The sequence below is a fragment of the Dasypus novemcinctus genome, chromosome 7, assembly GCF_030445035.2.
Source record: "Dasypus novemcinctus isolate mDasNov1 chromosome 7, mDasNov1.1.hap2, whole genome shotgun sequence".
Classification (NCBI taxonomy): Eukaryota; Metazoa; Chordata; class Mammalia; order Cingulata; family Dasypodidae; genus Dasypus; species Dasypus novemcinctus.
The window spans coordinates 14040706-14057150 of NC_080679.1; the positions used below are offsets into that span (position 1 = coordinate 14040706).

At 39.0% G+C, this 16445-nt stretch overlaps 1 protein-coding gene and 1 pseudogene across 1 annotated transcript in view; one reads left to right on the top strand and one right to left on the bottom strand.

Annotated features, from left to right (window-relative positions):
• Positions 1 to 16445, top strand: part of DNER (delta/notch like EGF repeat containing) — a 379425-nt gene that overhangs the window by 220424 nt on the left and 142556 nt on the right. Inside the window, exon 6 of the mRNA XM_058299983.1 lies at positions 1511 to 1664. Coding sequence (XP_058155966.1) covers positions 1511 to 1664 — 154 coding nt within the window. The remainder of the gene's footprint in view (positions 1 to 1510; positions 1665 to 16445) is intronic.
• Positions 9022 to 9594, bottom strand: LOC101414353 (GTP:AMP phosphotransferase AK3, mitochondrial pseudogene; annotated as a pseudogene).

The following is a 16445-nucleotide window of genomic DNA, read 5'->3' on the forward strand; positions in this document are numbered from 1 at the left end:
ATCCCTAGCTACTTATGTAGCAGTAATAATCACTAACACAGGTGATGAGTCTTATAAGAAAGAGATGAGGAAAATAGCCCATTAATTATAGCTACAAAAACCCTAAAATGTAGGAGTAAATTTATTAAGACATGTACAAGAACTGTAAAAGTTGATGGAGAGACAAAATAATATTAAAGAGAAGAACGGATACGCCTTTCCTTTTTCAGGAGGAAGGAAGTGGCCTGTGTTGTACAGATGAGGGTACTGGGTGGGCGGGTCCTGAGTTGACACCTGGAGAAGGCAGGGAGAACCTCTCTAAGAAGAGGGTGGGGCCAGAAAGAGGGAAGGAGAGGGTGAGTGGCTGTGGGCAGAGCTTTGGAACTGTATAGGTTTGAGAGAGCTGGGGGAGGTGTTTTGTTCTGGTTTGTTTTGATTTGATTGCTTTAAGTAGTAGGATTTGTTTATGTTATTCTCCTTTGTTCTCTCCTTTGTGAAAATCTTCAGTAAAGATTTCCACATTTTCAACAGGCTTTGGAGACAGGTCTTTTGGTCTTTTGGGGTCTATCACTGTCCTCAGGCAGGCATTAAGGGGGGAGCGGGAAGACCCAGTTTCTTTGGAGTTTTTACCTGTCTCAGAAATGAAGCTTCAAATCAAATTCAGTTCTCTGCATTTGAGTTATGGTCTTTAACATAATGGTAAGATAACAAAACCAAATGAAATGCTTGCTGAATTATACTTTTTATTTTTTCCCTTGGACTCAGGTAATCAGCCTGGCTGTACCTTAAGCCCACTTTACAGGGTGATCAAGTAATTCTTTCATGTAGGATAGCAGATCTTACAGTGATGAAAGGCAAGATGTCAAAAAATTTTTTAAAAATATTTTTCCATTAGTTTCTATTATCCCAAAATTTTATTAAAATTTTTTTTTTGCATTTTCTTATTTTTTAAAACTATCATTATTATTTCATTTTCTCAATTATATTTGGCTATTTTACTGGCATCCTTTCTGAAGAAGTTTCAGATTACAGAAGGGTTACAACTGGAAATGAAAAAAAAAGTAATTTTTTCAATGCTTTGGAAGGATGATTTGATAAGACATTTGATGATGTCATTGTTGCAAATGGTATCTATGCTGACAGATTTTAGTTGGTTGGATTGATCTCTAACTTATTGGCTATAGCATATACATCTGTTGTAGCAAAATTGTCACTTCCATTTCAGGCTGACAAAACTTCATTTTTTTCTTAAAGTAATTTTTCTTTTCATTTCTATTTTAGAAGGAGTGAAAATGTTTGGGATAAATATGAATGAAGAACTATAAAAATAAATGAGACTAAAGTGTAAAGAAGCACATACACTTTTGTCTTCAAGCTATGATTTTAATTGGATTATGATACAAGTGATGTGATTAAAGTACTAGGGGTTGGTATAATTATAAAAAAGAAGTGGTGCTTTTGAACTTTTCAGTTTCATGGCCAAAGCATACATTTAGAAGATTCAGGTAACAGCTGCTTGTTTGTGTTTTAGGCAACTTTTTCCTGTAACTGTGAGGACCAGTATGTGGGTACTTTCTGTGAAGAGTTTGATGCCTGCCAGAGAAAACCCTGCCAGAACAAGGCGGACTGTATTGATGCAAAGGAAAAGCAAGATGGGAGCAATTTCACCTGCGTTTGCCCTGCTGGTATGGTTTACATTATTACTTTTTATACATCACTCTGTAGAAATACAATTATTGATTAAGGATGAGTAAAAATGCTTTGCGCAATGCAGCTGTTGGATAAGGCAACTCATTTGATTCCATCTGTCTATATAATCAGGGCATAAAAGAAGAAAGTACACAAGGGGTTAAACATCATGGCCCTTGACTTGCTTTCTTATATTATTATAGATTGCTTCTGTTTTAACATTCCACAGTTTTTGTTCTTCAGTAAGATATTCTTGGTCCAATAGAGGCCTGAATGTTTCAAAAACAATTCTGCATATATATATTAAGTGCTGGGTGATTATGGTAAGTAACTTGAGAAAAATCTAGGATAAACTAGATTTGTTATATAAAGCTACCCAATCCTCCAGTTTATGTTAATTTCCTTTCCTTCATGTGTGCTCATTAACATAAATTCTTGAAACACTATTCTCTACAATGGGCCAGTCTTTTTTTTCAACTGGCTTCTTTTTAAAAAAATTTTAAAAAATTTACCTTCCCTTCCTTCCTCCCCCTTCCCCCCCCACCCCCAGTTGTCTGCTTTCTGTGTCCATTCGCTGTGTGATCTTCTGTGTCCGCTTGTATTCTTGTCAGCGGCACCTGGAATCTCTGTCTCTTTTTGTTGTGTAATCTTGCTGTGTCAGCTCTTCATGTGTGCGGCGCCACTCCTGCAGGTTGCACTTTCTTCACACTGGGTGGCTCTCCTTACGGGGCGCGTTCCTTGTGCGTGGGGCTCCCCTACATGGGCGACACCCCTGCGTGGCATGGCACTCCTTCTGCACATCAGCACTGTGCGTGAGCCAGCTCACCACATGGGTCAGGAGGCCCTGGGCTTGAACCTTGGACCTCCCATGTGGTAGGCAGACACCCTATCCATTGGGCCAAATCCATTTCCCTACAATGGACCAGTCTTAATATTGCTTGATTAGTATATGGGTTTCTTGACTATTATATGAGAAGTTCAAGTCCTCTGAGCACATTGAGTGGCTGCTAGGAGAGTGGTTCTTTAGGAGGTGCAGTGAAACAATGTGTCGACAGAATTCTGTTGCTTTGAAGGCCATTGTATTAGTCAGCCAAAGGGATGCTGATGCAAAATACCAGAAATCTGTTGGCTTTTATAAAGGGTATTTGGGGTAGAAGCTTACAGTTAAGAGGTCATAAAGTGGAAGTTACTTCCCTCACCAAAGTTTGTTGCCGCGTTTTGGAACAAGATGATTGCTGACACCTGCAGGTTTTCAGGCTTCCTGGGTTCTTCTCTTCCCAGGGCTTGACTCTCTCTGGGCTCAGCTGCTTTGCAATCTCCAAAAGGTCAGCTCTAGACTATTAGGTGGAATGGCTTGTTTCTCTACCCAGGGCCCTCTCTTTCCTCACAACTAAATTCCTCTGTGTGCTTACTTCCCAGGGCTCCAACTACAAAATTCCAACTTCAAAACTCCAATCTGTCCTTTGGCAGGTCTTTTTTCTGTAAGTCCCACCCACCAAGGGGTGGGGACTCAACACCCTACTGATGTGGCCCAGTCAAAGCTCTAATCATAATTTAATCACACCCAAATACAGACCAGTTTACAAACATAATCCAACAGCTGTTTTTGGAATTCATAAACCATATCAAACTGCTACACTCCGTACTCTGAATTCCAAAAAGACATTACAACATTCAACAAAATAAACACCTTAAATCATTAGCAATGCTAAGCATAGAATCACATCACAATCAGTTTAAAGAAATACAGTTTGTCTTAGGGCAAAATTCCATCAGCTATGGACCTCTGAAACTTACAAAACAATTTATCCGCTTCCAGTATACAAATGGACAGGCAAAGGATAAACATTTTCATTACAAAAGGGAGAAACTGGGAGGGAAACATGAGTTATGGGTACAGAACAGTTCAGTAAACCTGCAGGGCATCCTCCATTTGATTTCAAAGTCTGAGAGTCATTCTTAAGACTATGGTTGCTTCTCCTTGGGCCCACATGGGGACCCCCACTTTCCACAGGCTTGCCTAACAGCCATTTTCTTGGTTCCATCCTAATCAAGCATCTATGTGATGACCAAGATCCAGACCTCACCCTCAAAGAGCACTGGGGTGATTGCCACACCTTATGCAAACTTTGGGTTAGAGGCTTAACTCCCCTAGTACAGTAAGGTGAAGGTAATATCCTCCCTTACCTTTGGCAAACAGGCTCAACCCTCTCAGAGCAACAAGTTGACCACCTGGCCTTCCCTAATACATGGGGGCAGGCACATCCTTCTCAGACCTATGGGGTGCTGACCTTAATCACCCTAATCCTGGAGGAATGGGCTTCACCCTGTCTGTATCCTGGAGCAGCAAAACTCTCCCTGAATATCCAGAAGGAACATCCACCCTCTTCAAATGCTGGGGAAAACCCACCCTCTCTGTACACATGGCTGGGGTTCCTCTCTTGGTCCAAGATGATGTCTTAAATGCAGACTTCAGGTTCCATGGATTTCCTCTTAAAGTTGTTTGTCCTTCAGTCTCTCCTTTCCTTGTCCCTTTTAGTCCAAGCTGACAGTGATTTTGTTCATACAGCTCTCCCAAAAAGCTTGTTTAGCACACACAAAGCAGATCCAAACCATGAGACAGTAAGACTTTCCACAAGTCTTTCTGAGACAACTGCATCTTCAATCCTAATTTACAAGTTCCAAGTTTAGTATGTCCTTAAATGGGGCAGTATCATCTGGGAGCTTGATTCCAGAGGCTTGGAATTTCCAGAATCAGTTTCTGTTTTCTTTGTGCTCAAAAGTTCAGTCCTCAGCTTCTCTCTCTCATCTAGCATATTGCTATAAGCTGCAAGGAGAAGCCAAACTGCATTCTCCGAGTTTACTTTGGAAAGTTCTTCAGCTAAATGCCCAGTCTTGCCATTTTCAAATTCTGCCCTCCATAAATACCAGGAGTTAATCTTGCCAAGTTCTATGAAACTTTAAAACACAGATTGCCTTTCCTCCAGTTTCCAATAATAGTTTCATCATTTACTTCTAAGGTCTCATAAAAAGTCTCTTTGGAGTTCATATTACTATCAACAGTCTCTTCAAAGCACTGTAAGTCTTTTCTACGCAGCATCTCACAATTCCTCCAAAAAATACCCCTTGCCCATTTATAAAACTGTTCCAGCATTTTGGTAATTGCAAAAGCACAACCCCACTCTCTGGTACCAAATTCTGTATTAGTCAACCAAAGGGATGCTGATGCAAAATACCAGAAATCTTTTGGCTTTTATAAAGGGTAGTTATTCATCTTCGTTGCTGCTCAGCCATGTCAATTATAGATTCTTCTCAAACAGGGACAGCATCTTACCAGTGACCAACATTTTGACATAGCTATTCTGATTTGGCTTAAAAGCAAACACTGCCTTACTCTTTTTTATTGTCAAATAATGTGCAAAACTGACATCCTCTTTCCTATTTCCATCTCTTCCTATTGCCAACTTCTTCCACTGGGTTGTGGATCAGGATGAGATGGGAGTTGGGTATGGAGAGGGAGAAGGAGTGAGGTGGGAGATGGTGATTACATGCTCACTGTAAGAAACAAGACCAAATAAAGCAGAAGTTTATAAACTAAAAAGTGAAAGTCCTATCCCTTCCCCTAACTTTATATCAAATCATAGGAGTAGGTTAAGAGCTTGGTATAGTCTTTCCAGACCACTGTGTTTGTGTGAGTATGTGTATTTCTTGCAAAGCAAATGTTTAAATTCTGTATGTTTTAAAAAGTTATTATAGAATAGGCATTGTTCTCTAACTTGCTTTTTTCAGTATCTATTTTCCAGTAGATCATAGATAGCCTTCCATGCCAGTACATATGCAACAGCCACATTCATTTTAATAGTTGCATAGGGTGTCTCCTAAATTCACATCTCCAAGTGAGACCCCCTCCCAATACTCATTTATCTCACCGCCTACTTGGCAACTTCACATAGATGTCTCAAGCCACCTCAAAACCTATTATTCCAAATCTGAACTCATCATTTCCCCAGCCCCACATGACTCATTCTCTAGTGTTTCATCTAGTTCTGCAAGCCAAACATCTGCCTTCCCCTCCATCCCTGCCCAAATCCTTTCTCCCTCCAAGCATTATCCATTTTATCTCATAAAGACCTCTCAAATCCACCACCCTCTCTGCCACCCTACCACCATCCCTCTTTATGCTGGGTCAGTTGCTTTTACCTCTTGCCTGTGCTGCTGAGATGACCCTTTCACTCCCTCCCGCCCCCCCATCTCATCAATTCTGGACTACAGTGGGACCAAAGTGATTATGCCAAAATAAACATTACTGTTGGTCACCTCCATCCTCCAATCCCTTCCTTTCTCCCTGAGGTCTCAGATGATCCTTTTCAATGCAAATTGGATGCAATCACCTTCCTGCTTTTAAGCCCCTTCTTCCCATTGTTTTTTTTTTTTGTCTTTATTTATTTTTTTAATGTTACATTAAAAAAAATGAGGTCCCCATATTCCCCCACCCCCCTCACCCCACTCCTCCCCCCATAACAACAACCTCCTCCATCATCATGAGACATTCATTGCACTTGGTGAATACATCTCTGCGCACCGCTGCACCTCATGGTTAATGGTCCACACCATAGCCCACACTCTCCCACAGTCCACCCAGTGGGCCATGGGAGGACACACAATGTCCGGTAACTGTCCCTGCAGCACCACCCAGGACAACCTCAACCCCCGAAAATGCCCCCACATCACATCTCTTCCTCCCACTCCCTACCTCCAGCAGCGACCATGGCCACTTTCTCTACACCAATGCCACATTTTCTTCGATTACTAGTCACAATAATTCATGAGTAGAATATCAGTAAGTCCACTCTAATCCATACTCTATTCCTCCATCCTGTGGACCTTAGAATGGAGAGGCTATTCTAAGGCCCACTTCCCATTGTTTTTGAAGACCAAAGTTCTTAGAATAGCCCCTCTACCCTGCATGGCTGCTCCCCTGCCTGCCTTTTGAGCTCCATCTCACCCCGCTGTTCATCTTGCTCTGGGTTCCAGCCACTTGGGACCTCCACCCGCTGAGAGCCTGAGTTGCTCCTGCCACAGGACCCAGTGTCCTTGCTGGTGCCGGACAGCTCCTCTCTCCCTCCCTTTTGCCTGGTGAACCGACCACCAGGCCTCTGTTAAGTGTTCCTTTTCCTGGAGAAGTCTTGGTGAATTCCTTCCAGTCATGCATCTCTTCATTTTTCTCTTTTCTAGCCCTGTGTTTCTTCTCTTCACAACTCTCATCTGTTTTCAGTATGCATTTATATAAGTGATTCTTTGTTTAACACCTCTCTCCTCCACCAGCAAGCAGGTCCTCTGTCAATCTTCAGCCAGCGTTGCATCCTATGGTGTCTGGCAAATAATGGATGCTGTCAACATATTGATTAGATGAATTAGTGAAAGAGTATGGATGTAGCCTGATTTAAAAAAAAAAAATCATTCCTTTATTGATAGATCTTTAAGATGTCTTCAATTTCTTGTATATTCAGTATATTCAGTATATACATTCAGTATATTCAGTACGAACATTAACAAAAAATCTTCTACAGATAGTCCCAGTCAGGGCTGGTGGAGATTTTCACTTTCTGGACTGATATAATTTCATTTTGATCTTTTATTCAGGTCTGGTCTCAATGGTGATTTCTCCATTTTTTTCCCTGGAATTTAATTTTATTATAGTAAATAATAAAACTAGTGTGCTAGTTCATAAGTTGAGTAGTTCACAACATTTTTGGAAAGCAAAGAGTAACAAGATTCAGATAAGACATTATAGAAAGTTTTGTAAAGAGTGAAATGTTTACTGCAACTTTTTAAAAAAAAAAACCTTGTTCCATTTTAAAAGATCAACAATGAATGAAAACTGAAATCAGAAAAAAGGAAAATAAGTGTTACCCCCCAAAATCATAAGAACCGCTTGCTGGTGTTTATATTTTAAGTGACCGTAGTAAAATGGACCAAATCTTCAATGGTAGTTAACTTGTACAAGAACTTGTTTCGTTTGATTTAGCACCAAGTAAAGTCAGAGTAAATATGCCATTTAAGGTATAGTTGGGTTTCTCCTCCACCTTTTCCTCTCCTTCCAAGCCACACACATAAGCATGCATCCTCATTGCTCTACTAAGGAATGTAAAATAATGATTTAAAAATATTATATTTACCAAGTGGAGTTCTTTCCCCTTTAGATGGCGGTGAACGCCAGCAGGTTTCCACTTTTTTGATGAGGAATAAAGAACCCCTGCTTCAGCAAGCTAAATTACTTTCCCTTTTAACCTGTCATGCCTTTTATTGCTGCACCTGTTTACTAATTATGTTTGCTATGTTAAAGGAATCTTCTCCAGGTATGCCTGATTTATTTCTACTTCCTAATGTCAGAGTGTGTTTATTTTAGGTAGTGTCATGGGTTTTCTCATTCTTTTTTTTTCCTTTCTTGTTCTTTCACTTGCTACTCATCAAGGTATGTTGTACATTTGTATCAAAAAGAGAAACTGGCAAGTAGATCCTAAAGCACACATTTCTTAACCTAACATCTAAAAACATAAGACTTTAATTACATTTCCTCATAAAGAAAATTCATTCAACTTTGGAGCTTACCCAGTAACTTAAAAGTCAATTTCTAACATAAATCATATCCCTCGGTACACATGTATGTTAAGAAAGAAAATGTCAGATTAAAGTAATATTTTCCTACATGTTATTTAGATACATTTTTACAGTAAATTAAAAATTGTGAGTAAACTGAATGTATGTTTAACAACAAAATAAATACAGCATATATGGCCAGTTTATAGGTTTCTTAATTTAAAGGCAGCAGTGAGTTTGCATTCTGCAGCTGATCTGTAAATCCAATTGTCTTTTCTGGAATTTGATAGTGGCAATATCCTGTCTCACAGAGCTAGAAATGTTTTTTTTTTTTTGGCATCAGTCTATGTAAAAGCCTCTAATAAGTTACTTTTCCCCAAATAGTACATGTATTTTTTTTCACATTTTAAGAATAATATAGAAACCTTATCAACCACTCTTAATGAACAAAAGTTAAATCACTACCAGTTGCTCTTTTAATTTTGCGCTACAAGATTAAAAAAAAAATTTAGACATCTCTGATGTTTTTGAATTGCACATCCATAGACAATAACTGGGTGAAACACACTTGACTATTTTAGAAGATAGATCTTAGTATGTGACTCATTTGGCACATCCTTAGTATCTAGAATACAATCAGCAGAAATGAAACTAAGTTTCAAGAAATTCGTACATTCCAGAGTCTTCGGTTGAGGGGCTTCTAAATGAAAGGAAGAGGGTTCTGCTCATTTTACTAATTACATGTATTTTTCTTCATGGAGAAAATGTTGCTTTCTGGTTTGTTTGTGGAACTTTTGTTTGTACGAAAGCATATACGTAGGGCCAGATCTTGTTAGTTTCTGTTACAGAAAATTTTTCCAATCCCCCCTTTTTCTGGTAATATCTTAGGACTGGCTCCCCTTGGGCTTCATGAGTGTCCAGTCTCGGTAACAGTCTCTGGTCTGTTTTCCTCGTGCTGAACCCGATGCTCTCCTCTCAGATCATTACGGCCCACAGTTTTGGGAGGGTTGAAGTTGATGTTGTAGACCTGACTACTGGCTGGATGAGTCCAGTGAGTGGTGAGGCATTGTTTAATGATCTCACAGGGCATGTTCAGGTTAATCACTCTCTATCTGATAAGCTCTGTCCAGGGCTTCAGCCTGTGGAAGTGTCCTTGGAAAACTGTTCAACAGTCAACTATACTCGGTGAGATTTTTTCAGCTTATGAAGGGTCACTCAGGTCATGACATCATCTGGGATGAGCTTCCCTTGGTCAAAAAAAGTCTTGGCTAACACATCAATTTCTCTGCCCCTCAGCATGTTGCCTCAGAGCAGGTCCCTGCTGAAGAGGTGCTTAGCGCAAAGTGTTTGATGATGCGAGGCCTTGCCCGCGCACAGTAGTTGCAGAAAGAGCTCTCCCTTTTTTTAAAAGGACCTTTTGGACACAGATTGGAACAATCAGAATCCTTGTTTGGAAACACTCATTTTTTCCATGCATTGTCTGCTTTTATGTATTTACTTAGTTCTTTGAATAAGGTAATATGCACCTTTGAAATCACCACTAAAACTAGAAGTTAGACCTGATAATTATTTATATAATTCCCTTATCAACCTACCCCCATCTCCCTTCCCATCCTGCACTTATGATCACCCTGAATCCCGAGTTGAGCAGGCTTTTGACTTCCCTTTTGTATGGTTTTAATATTTACATGTTTTCAGAGAGATATTTTAATTATTATCAAATTTATAAAATGGTATTATGCATGCATCATGCTATACCATGCCTGTAAATTTGCTGGTACTTTTTTTTTAACTTAATATCATATTACTAATATGCATCCATATTGTTGGAGTTCATTCTTTTTGACTTCTCTATCACTAATGAATATACCATATTTTATTCAATTGCTCTCCTGTTCATTGGCATTCAATTGTTTCCAGGGATGATATAAACATTCTTGGAGATAAATCCATTATACATGTGCAAGAGGTTCTTTTAGGTGTATACCTAGGAGTGGAATTGTTGGAACAACATGTATAGGAATGATCAGTCATGCCGAACAATATTCCAAAGTGGTTTCACTCATATAGAATTCCACTAGCAATGTATAAGTCATCTTGTGGATCCACATTCTCTTCAACATTAGGTAGTGTTAGCATTTTAATTTTTGCTGAAAAGATATAAAGGATGTAAAAAGGAATCCCACTGTGGACTCTGTCTTTTGTTGATCATTAACGATGCTGAATTCTTCTTCATACGTTTATGAGCCATAAAAGTTTCCTTTCTGTGAAATGTTTGCTTTACTCATATTTTTATTGGGTATGTGTGTATGCAATTATTGTCTTATAGGAGTTCTTTATTTTTTAAATCTCTTTTCAGTTATGTGAATTGCAATTATTGTCTTCCTGTTTGTCTTTCAATTAAAAGTTGTATTTTAATGAATGGAAAGTATTAATTTTAGTATAGTTGATTTCTCAGACTTTCCTTTTCTGGTTAATTTTGGATATTTAAAAAAAATCTTCCCCTAATTCAATATCTAATAGGTATTAACCTATATTTTCTAGTAAGCATTTAAAATTTTTGGTTTTTATATTTGTCTTTTAATCAATCTGAATTTGAATTTTGTTATATATAGTATGTGGTAGGGATCCAATTTAATATTTTACCATAGCTTTGTTTTTCTTATTACTTAAAAATATCCCATTTATATAAATACTTAGTATATGAAACTTTCTATTGTGTCCCTCCTTCATCAAAGCTGACAGAATTTAGAATGCCTTGATACTTCTTAAGTTATTTTTATTTGTGCTTGTTCTAATTTCAGGCACTTATGCACAATCATGATTTAATCACTGATTTGAAATTTCCAGAAGCATAACTAATTACTTTTACCTGTTTATTGGGAAAAGAATTCCACCTCCATTGTCTAAGATGATTTAAAATTTTTTCTCTTAATGGGCCAATGGCCAAATGTCATGTTTAGGTATATAGAATTTTTCCTTAGGCCTTTTAGTAATAACAAAAATAATAATACTGATACTTTGACTCGAAACTGACATTAGGGCTAGAGAGTTGCACCGCAAGTATATGATCTATGATAATTCCACTTAGGCAGATTTAAACATGGTTTGATGATGATTGTCAGTAAATCCAGAATTTTACTGGAACCTAAAAGAGGGCAAATTGGTCTTGATTTATAAAATGGTCATTCTTTCTTTCTTTTATCAAAATACTAAAACAACTTTATAAATCCCATTTGTAAATAGTAGCAAGTTATTGTTTGTTTTTTTTGTTAAAGATTTATTTTTCATTTATTTCTCTACCCTTCCCTCCCCCCCATGCCCTGTTGTCTGCTCTCTGTGTCCATTCCCTGTGTATTCTTCTGTGTCTGCTTGCATCTTGTCAATGGCACCAGGAATCTGTCTCTTTTTGTTTCATCATCTTTTTTTTTTTAAAGATTTATTTATTTTTATTTATTTCTCTCCCCTTCCCCCTCCCCCTCAGTTGTCTGTTCTCTGTGTCCATTCACTGTGTGTTCTTCTGTGACAGCCTATCCTTATCAGTGGCAACAGGAATCTGTGTTTCTTTTTGTTGCGTCATCTTGTTGTGTCAGCTCTCTGTGTGTGCGGCACCATTCTTGGGCAGGCTGCACTTTCTTTCGTGCTGGGCAGCTCTTCTTACAGGGTGCACTCCTTGCACATGGGGCTCCCCTATGCGGGGGACACCCCTGTGTTTCATGGCACTCCTTGTGTGCATCAGCACTGCGCATGGGCCAGCTCCGTATAGGTCAAGGAGGCCCAGGGTTTGAACCACGGGCCTTCCATGTGGTAGGTGGACACCCTATCCATTGGGCCAAGTCCATTTCCCATTGTTGCGTCATCTTGCTGCGTTTCTCTCCATGTGTGTGGTGCCACTCCTGGGCAGGCTGCACTTTCTTTGCCCCGGGCGGCTCTCACAGCGTTGCACTCCTTGCTTGTGGGGCTTCCCTATGCGGGGCTACCCCTGCATGGCATGGCACTCCTTGCGCACATCAGCACTGCGCATGGGCCAGCTCACCACGCAGGTCAGGAGGCCCTGGATTTGAACCCTGGGCCTCCCATATGGTAGACAGATGCTCTATCAGTTGAGCTAAATCCACTTCCCAAATTATTGCTTTAATAAGTTACTTTATGAGAAATGTTCTTGTGTACCTGTATTAAACTGCAAAAAAAAAAAAAAAAGGTGGCCAATGCAAAGTCCCAGAAATCTGTTCACTTTTATAAAGGCTATTTATTTGGGTAAGAGCTTACAGTCCCAAGGCTGTGGAAAATCCAACTCAGGTCACCATAAGATGTGCTTTCTCACCAAAGTCAGCCGCCACATGTTGAAACAAGATGGTGGGTGATCTCTGCCTCGTCTCTCCTTCCTCCTGGGCTTCCTCTTAAGCTCCAAGTGCCCTGCCTTTAAAGCGAGAGTTCTTATAGTTTTTTGTTCCATGGACTCCTGTGCCAGTCAGGTAAAAACCATGGACCCTTACTAAAGCCACACTATACTGTATAGTATTTAATAAATAGATCACACCCACACCAAAATTTCCCCACAAGACTAATGGTGTTTTTTTTTGAATTTCAGTTCAAGCTCATGGGCCCCTTGTTAAGAATGCCTGGTCTCAAGGTTTCGTGTTTAAGTGATCCTGTAGTCCTCTCTTTCCTGGCATAGTGCTTGCTTCTTTCCAGGCTTCTATGACAGTCTCAGCTGCTCTGCTCTCTTCCCAAGGTCAGCTGTAAACTACCAGGCAAATGGCTTATCTCTCCCTGGGGCCTCACTGTTTGAGCCTTCTCCTTTCTGGCACATGGCAGGATACAAAAATGACAGAAGTCTGTCTTCCTGTATCTGTGTGAGTGTCCATTTATATCAGAACCACCAAAGGGGTGAGGACTCAACCTGAGTCACACCCACTGACATGAAATCAAAAGCCCTAAGTCTAAGGCAATCTTTGGTAATCTAATCAAAGACCTCTCAACTGAGTTTAATGCAATCAAAGGGTATCACACCCAGAGGAACAGATTAGTTGCAAACATAATATTTCTCCTTTTGGGATTCATAAAATAATCTCAAACTGCCACAATATCACAGATTGAAAACTCCTATTTTTGTGAAATAACATGCAGTTTTATTTTAGATGTAGGGGCCTTTGGGCAAAGTTTTAAAAAGATACAAATAATCTCCACTGACATTTCACGTCATGGTCTTTTCTGAGATTCTTCTCAAAAGTTGTATAGTTTGCTTTGAGTTGTTCAGCTGGAAGAAAACCCTTCCACATAAAGCTGTTCTTTCTTGTTTAACAGAATTTTAGAGCAAAGAACCACAGAAACTATTTAAATCTTTTCTACTTTCCTTGAATCTGCACCTTTCCCATCATCTTTCTCAGAGGATGTTTCCTCACTTCTGTTTTACCTAAAAGTGGCCTCACACAGGCTGGGATCTCTCAGCCTTCTTTTCTCTCCCAGGATCCATCTGACTGCTACCTGCTTTCCTTTATTGCCTCCTCACAGAGCTGGGTCCACAGGATTCTCTCCACCATAGGCTCTGTTCCTTCTCATTGTCTAGAACAAATCCTGATCAGAGGTAGAAGAGATTTAGGAAGTGTAACCCCAGTACCCTCACATTCTCTTTTTGCTCATCCACCTGCTGACCCTTATTGCCATTCTCTTAAGGTTTCTCAGTTGCCGTTCTCCCTTCTAGCTTCTTGCTTTACCTCTGTCTAAGTTTATACCTTAGCCAACACACACACACTTTCACTCACTGGCTCACTCATACACACACAGTAATGGCTAATGTTTATTGAGTGTCTATCATGTGCCAGGCTTGTGTTAAGTGTTTTCCAAGAGTAGTCCTAGAACAACTTTCCGACTTAAGCACTTAATTATACCAGCTTCAGAGATGAGAAAACTGTGTTTTGTAGATTGGTCAAGTATATTAGTCAGAGAAACACTAGACTATACTGCAGAGACAAGTTAAGTTCCCAAACCTCAATGGCTTCCAAGCAAAGGTTAGTTCCTGCTTGTGTCACAGTCTGATAAGGACATCTACACTCCAGAAGGTGATCCAGGGATCCAGTTTCCTTTCATGTTGTGAAGGACCCGTCCCAAACAAATGGCCTTCACAGTTGCTGCTGAAGGGAAGGAGTTGCTGGAGAGTGATGTAGGATGTTCTTAGAACAGTCTCTTGGTTACATGCTGTTGGCAATGCTCTGGCTAGGAAAAGGAAACAATGCAAACACCTTGAATGGTCTTTGTCATGCCAGACACACATGCTGGTAATTGTTGGACCCAGGTCCTTCTCCCTGTCTCCAAAGCCCAAGTTCCTAATTATCTTATTAAACTGTTTTTCTCTGTATGCAACCATGCAGCATTCTGAAATGTGCGATTCAGGACTGTGAAATCTTTCAGCATTCTCATGTCTTTTCTTTTTACTATTAGAAAAGTTGTGAGTTTACAAAACAATCATGCATGACATTCAGGATTCCCATACACCACCCTACCACCAACCTGGAACATTTGCTACAATTGATAAAAGAATGACAAAATATTACTATAAACTATAGTCCATACCTTACATTAGATGTTTTTCCCCCAAACTGCCCTATTATTAACACCATGTATTAATATGGGACACTTGTTATAGTTTATGAGAGAACATATGATGTGCTGTTAACCACAGTTCATCATCCACCACAAGGCTCACTATGTTATAAGGTCTCATGTTTTGTACACATCATCCAAAGTTTACACTCAGCAGCTCTCAGTTTTATCACAGAGTTGTGCTATCATTTCTTCAGTCAATTTTAGAATGTTTTCATTACTCCAGAAAGATCCTACACTTCCTTATATCTCCATGTTGTTGACCCTTGCATCGATGTAGTGCTTTCATTGCCTTTAATTAAAAAATTAAAATATTACTGTTACCTATAGTCCATAGGTTATATTAGTTGTATTTTCCCTATATATCACCATATTTTTAATACCTTATAATAATGATGTACATTTGTTCTAGTTCATTGAAGACATTCTTGTATTTGTACAATTAACCACAACCCTCATCTACTACCGAGTTCACTATGTTGTACCATATAGCTTTCTTTCAATTGACATTTACCTCCCTAGACTACCCCTTTCATCCACAATCACATTTATAAGCCAGCAGTGTTAGTTATACTCACTATAATGTGTTACCATCTACTCTATCCATCTCCAAATGTTTACAATTAATCTTATTAAAAATTCTGCATACATTAGGCATCAGCCTACCCCTCTCAACCTTCATTCTATCTCCTAGTAATGAATACACTAGATTTTAACTCTGTTAGTTTACTCATTGTGTTCAGTTAATGATAGTGAGACCATAAAATATTTGTTCTCTTGTGTCTGGCTAATTTCACTCAACATAATGCCCTCTAGGTTCATCGATTTTGTCATCTACATCCCAATTTCATTTCTTGCTTCCAGAGGAACTGCCAAATATCTTCCACATAGGATGCACTACACTACTCTAGTGAAGGAGTGTTCCTAATTCTCCATATCCTCTCCAGCACTTGTAGTTTTCTGTTTGTTAATAATGGTCATTCTTTAAGGTATGAAATGTTATCTCATTGTAGTTTTGATTTGTATTTCCCTAATAGCCAGTGATGTAGAATATCTTTTCATGTGCTTTTTGGCCATTTGTTTTTCCTCTTTGGAGGAAAAATGGGCCACATGTATTTTGGGTCACCCAGGTTAGGTGCATAGATATTTATCACTTATTTCTTTTTTGGTGGATTACCCCTTTTATTAATATATAATGTCCTTCTTTGTCTCTTATTACTGCTTTACATTTGAAGTTTATTTTATTTTAATTTATTTTTGTTGCTGTATAGTTTCAACCTAAAGGTCCCTGGGTCTAAGGTGAGTTTTGTTTAGACAGAATATATTTTTAAAAATTTATTTCACCAGTCTGTGTCTTTTGATTGGGGAATTTAATCCATTAATAGTCAATGTTATAATTGTAAAGGCAGTACTTACTTCCCCCATTTTGTTCTTTGACTTTTATATGTCATTTCTTATTTTCACCACTCTTTTTGTACTTTTAGTTACTTTTACTTATAACCTTCATTTCTAAACTCTCTTCCAAGCCTCTCTCTCCTGTCTTTTCCTTTTAGTCTGCAGCATTCCTTTTAATA